At 42.3% G+C, this 4,368-nt stretch overlaps 1 protein-coding gene across 1 annotated transcript in view; it reads right to left on the bottom strand.

The window, feature by feature from the left end:
* The window catches only part of ppm1ba (protein phosphatase, Mg2+/Mn2+ dependent, 1Ba), a 124,845-nt gene that overhangs the window by 19,078 nt on the left and 101,399 nt on the right, over nt 1-4,368 (bottom strand). The window contains exons 4-5 of the mRNA XM_043696764.1: nt 990-1,107; nt 293-300 (exon numbers count right to left, since the gene is read on the bottom strand). Coding sequence (XP_043552699.1) covers nt 293-300; nt 990-1,107 — 126 coding nt within the window. The remainder of the gene's footprint in view (nt 1-292; nt 301-989; nt 1,108-4,368) is intronic.

Below are 4,368 nucleotides of genomic sequence, written 5' to 3' on the forward strand. Positions count from 1 at the left end.
TCTGATCAAGATCCCGTTGTAATCGGAGGTAACCTTCTTCACTGTCCACTACACCTCTAATGTTGACTGAACAAAATTATTGTTTTATCTTCTCAATGTTGAGAAGACAAATTCAATAGCGGTTGAGAAATTGACAAACAGTCATTTTGAACTGACCCAAGGAAGGAGAAACCTTTTTTACTCAGATGGTTGTGAATCCTTACAGTTCTCAGGCCAGTGAATATATATGAGACTGAGATTGGTAGACCTTTGAACCCTGGGGGAATTAAGGAACATGAGTATTGGGATGAAGCATGATTTCACTAATTGAGGAAGCAGGTACAACAGCCAAGGAGCCAACTCCTGCTCCTATTTCTTAGGTTTTGTAGGTCTTGCAAGAAATCAATTTTCAGTGGCACTGGACTTGTTGCCAGTGCTCCTTGGTAGACAAAACATTTATCCATTTAAATTTGCGACTGTTTTTTCCATTTATTAAATAAACATTCTGTAGGTCATAAGATCTGGGAGCTCTCTCTTGATTTACAAGTGTCTTGTTATACTTTAAACAAAGGTAACATACTTACAAGACTTGGTGGCAAATCTGACAACACAATATAATCAACTGATTCAAGGATAAAATAAATGAAAAACTACATGGTGAAGGAATGGTTCTTTTTGAAAACGAATAGAACCAGCATTCAGATTCTGACAACAAAAAGGTAGAAGTAAACTAACCATGATTATCTTCTCCAGTTATTTCAAAAACCTTAATTAAAGAACATACTTTCTGGGATTACTTTTGCTGAATACATATTTTGTCAAAATAGAGAAGACATGACATATTTTTCCAATTATCGAGATATTCAACATTTTGGAAAACCAAAGCATTAAAATAATTATTTCGTGCTCTGCCAGAGGATAATGAAATTAAAAATGGAGATTAAATGACCAATTCTGTCTTTAAAAAATAGCAAAATTACTGCATTTCACAATACACCAAACTGTCCTACCTTCAACACGTGACTCCAGGTACTTATCCAGTTCAGCATCTTTCCTCACTGCCTCTTCTGAAACCTTGGGAGCATTAGGGAAACAGACCAATACAATGCTCATGTTGTCTCTACTTCCCTATAAGAACAAGTAAGTTGATTTATTAGTTATGCATTGATAACTATTGCAAGAATATTACACCACAGGGATTAGGGAACGGAACAGTTATATTCAAAAAAACTGGCTATACAACATAATGGAGTAATCCCAGAATTATCTCTGTCGTTTTCATTTTCACATGCAACTGAAAGATAGAAACAGAGAAAAAGTAGCAAGTGTAGGCCTTTCAAGCCCGCTCATTATGATCAGGCGACTGACTGTGTGGAGTTTGCACGTTCTCCCACGGTCCAAAGATGTGCAGGTTAGGTGAATTGGCCATGCTAAATTGCCCGTAGTGTTAGGTAAGGGGTAAATGTAGGGGTATGGGTGGGTTGCGCTTCGGCGGGTCGGTGTGGACTTGTTGGGCCGAAGGGCCTGTTTCCATACTGTAATATAATCTAATCTAATCTAAAAAATAAACAACCTATTCCTGTTATTTCCCCACACCCTGTGACTGCTTTCGTGCCAAGGATGATATCCAACTCCTTGGAAGCATATTATTTTGGCTTCAACTGCTTTTTGTGGTGGCAATTCACAAAGGCTCACCACACTGTTGTGAAGAAATTTCTCATCTCCATCCTAAATAGTTTACCACATATCCTTAAACTGTGACCCCAAGTTCTGGACTCCCCCTGTCACTGAAAGCTTTCTTCCTGCATCTAACCTGCATCATCCTGATAGAATTCTATAGGTTCCTATGAGATTCCTCACCCCTCCCCATCATTCTTCTGAGTTCCACTGAATATCATCCTACCTGATTCAACCTCTCCTCCTAAGTCTGGCAAACTTTTGCTGGATTCTTTCTATAGCAAGAGTCCAGCAAATAACAAGACCCAAACAGTGCATAGTATTACAGGTGTAGTTTTACCAAGGTACTATACAATTGCAGTAAGACAATGGAATTGAAGGCCAATAAACGCCTAGGCCCTAATAACCTACATTCCAGAGGACTTAAGGAAGTAGCCCTAGAAATAGTGGATGTATCAGTGGTCATCTTCCAAGATTCTATTGAGTATGGATTATTAGGTAGCCTCCACTCTGTAGATAATTTAACTGCTTTATTTGAAAAGGGAGGCAGAGACAAAACAAGGAATTAAACAGCAGTCAGCCCGACATCAGCTGCAAGGCAAATGTTTGAGTCCATCATACAAGAATTAATAGTTTAGCACTTGGAAAACAGTGACAGGATCAGATAGAATCAGCATGGACTTATGAAAGGCAAATTATTCTTGACAAATCCACTGGAATTCTTTGAGGATGTAACTGATAGAATTGATGAGGAAGAGCCAGTATTTGAATCTTCTTGCAACAAAGGCAAACATACCGTTTGCCTTCTTGACCAGCTGATGCACCTGCAAGATTACCTTCAGTGACTCATGCACAGAGAAATCTCGATTATCCGAACATCAATTATCTGAATATTGGATTATCCGAAGGAGATCTCGAGGTCCTGATAGACACATTACATCACAGATGTGTTTCCAACACTGATTGCATATTTTGTTTACAGTGATTAAAATTGAACTTGGCTTAGTGAAATGCTGCAAAGAACAGTCCTGGACTGGTGGGAGCCCAGGCACCATCTCCAAATGACTGACCTCCCACCCTCTCTCTCCCCACACACTTTCCCTGGAGTGCTACACAGGTGTGTACCCGAACCCCCCTTCCCCAGATAATCTCTCCAACATTGTCCTGTATAGGGCAAAGGTGGAACTGTCAAAAGGTTGCAGTGAAAAGTTGTGTATTTGGCTGTGTGCGCGTGCTATTTGGAGACTCAATAACAATCCTCCCCGCTCACCCTCCCCCCAACCAAAAGGCAGCAGCAGCAGTCTTGTTATTGGTGTCCAGTCTGGCTGCCCCGGAGAGGGCGGGGGCGGGGGTGTTGGGCGGGGTTTGGGGGGCAGGCAGGAAGGTCGGGGGCAGCGTTGGATGGGGTTGGGGGTGGGGCAGGCGGGGACGGGGGTGCAGTGTTGGGGGCGGCGGGGGGCAGTGTTGGACGGGGTTTGGGGGGCAGACGGAGCTCGCGCATGGTGTGCTGCTGCCTAGTCTCCTGAACAGGGAGTGGACTTAACAGAAAACTCCAAGCTCCAAAGGAAAGGCATTGAATCAATTTACTGAATAATCAATTATCCGATCGAGGTTCCTCTGTACAAGTACAGCCAGGTCTCAAAGCACATTCCTTCGCTCAAATTATTGCCATTCAGATAATAAACTGCCTTCCTGCTTGCTACCCAAATGGATAACCTCTTAGTTATCTATATTATACTGCATCTGCTTTGCTTTTCCCTACTCACTCAACTTATCCTTGTCACATTGAAGCATTTCTGCATCCTTCATACATCTTACCCGCCAACCCATCTTTGGATCACTTGCATGCTTGGACAATACATTTAGATCCCTCATCAAAAGCTTTAAATATATACTGTGAATAGATAGGACCCGAGTACTGATCCCTTTGGTACTCCACGAGTCACTGCCTGCCATTCAGAAAAAGATCCATTTATTCCTCTTTGTTTCCTGTCTGCTAACCAGTATTCCACCTATTTCAATACGCCACCCACAATCCCATGCATTTTAATTTTACACACAAATCTCTAAAGTGTCAAAAGCCTTCTGGAAGTCCAAGTAAATCACATGCATGAAATGTGGGGGTTCATTAGTTCCAGTCAAAAGGCATTTGGATGGGGGGGGGAGGGGACAAGCTGGATGTTTAAAAAGGAAATTGAAGGGAAAGTTAGAACAAGAGAAGTCAAGAAAGATAACTGAATCATTGAGGCAGAAAACTCGGAAGGGCATCATGCTGTAAGGTTGAGTGAAATAAGGGTTGATGGGAAGGGCTGGATGTTTAAAAAGGAAATTGAAGGGAAAGTTAGAACAAGAGAAGTCAAGAAAGATAACTGAATCATTGAGGCAGAAAACTCGGAAGGGCATCATGCTGTAAGGTTGAGTGAAATAAGGGTTGATGGGAAGGGTGAGAGCAGTAACAAATTAAAAATACTATACATGAATGCACGAAGCATTAGACATAAGATGGATGAGCTTGAGGCTCTTGGAGAAATTGGCAGATACGATATTGTGGGGATAACTGAGACGTGGCTTCAACTGGACAGGGCCTGGGAAAGGAATATTCAAGGATACACGTGCTATCGTAAGGACAGAACTGATGGGCAGGGGGGGTGGGGTGGCCTTGTTGGTAAGGGACGATATTCAGTCCCTTGTGCGGGGGGACCTAGAGTCAGG

This window comes from Chiloscyllium plagiosum, chromosome 9 (assembly GCF_004010195.1).
Source record: "Chiloscyllium plagiosum isolate BGI_BamShark_2017 chromosome 9, ASM401019v2, whole genome shotgun sequence".
Classification (NCBI taxonomy): Eukaryota; Metazoa; Chordata; class Chondrichthyes; order Orectolobiformes; family Hemiscylliidae; genus Chiloscyllium; species Chiloscyllium plagiosum.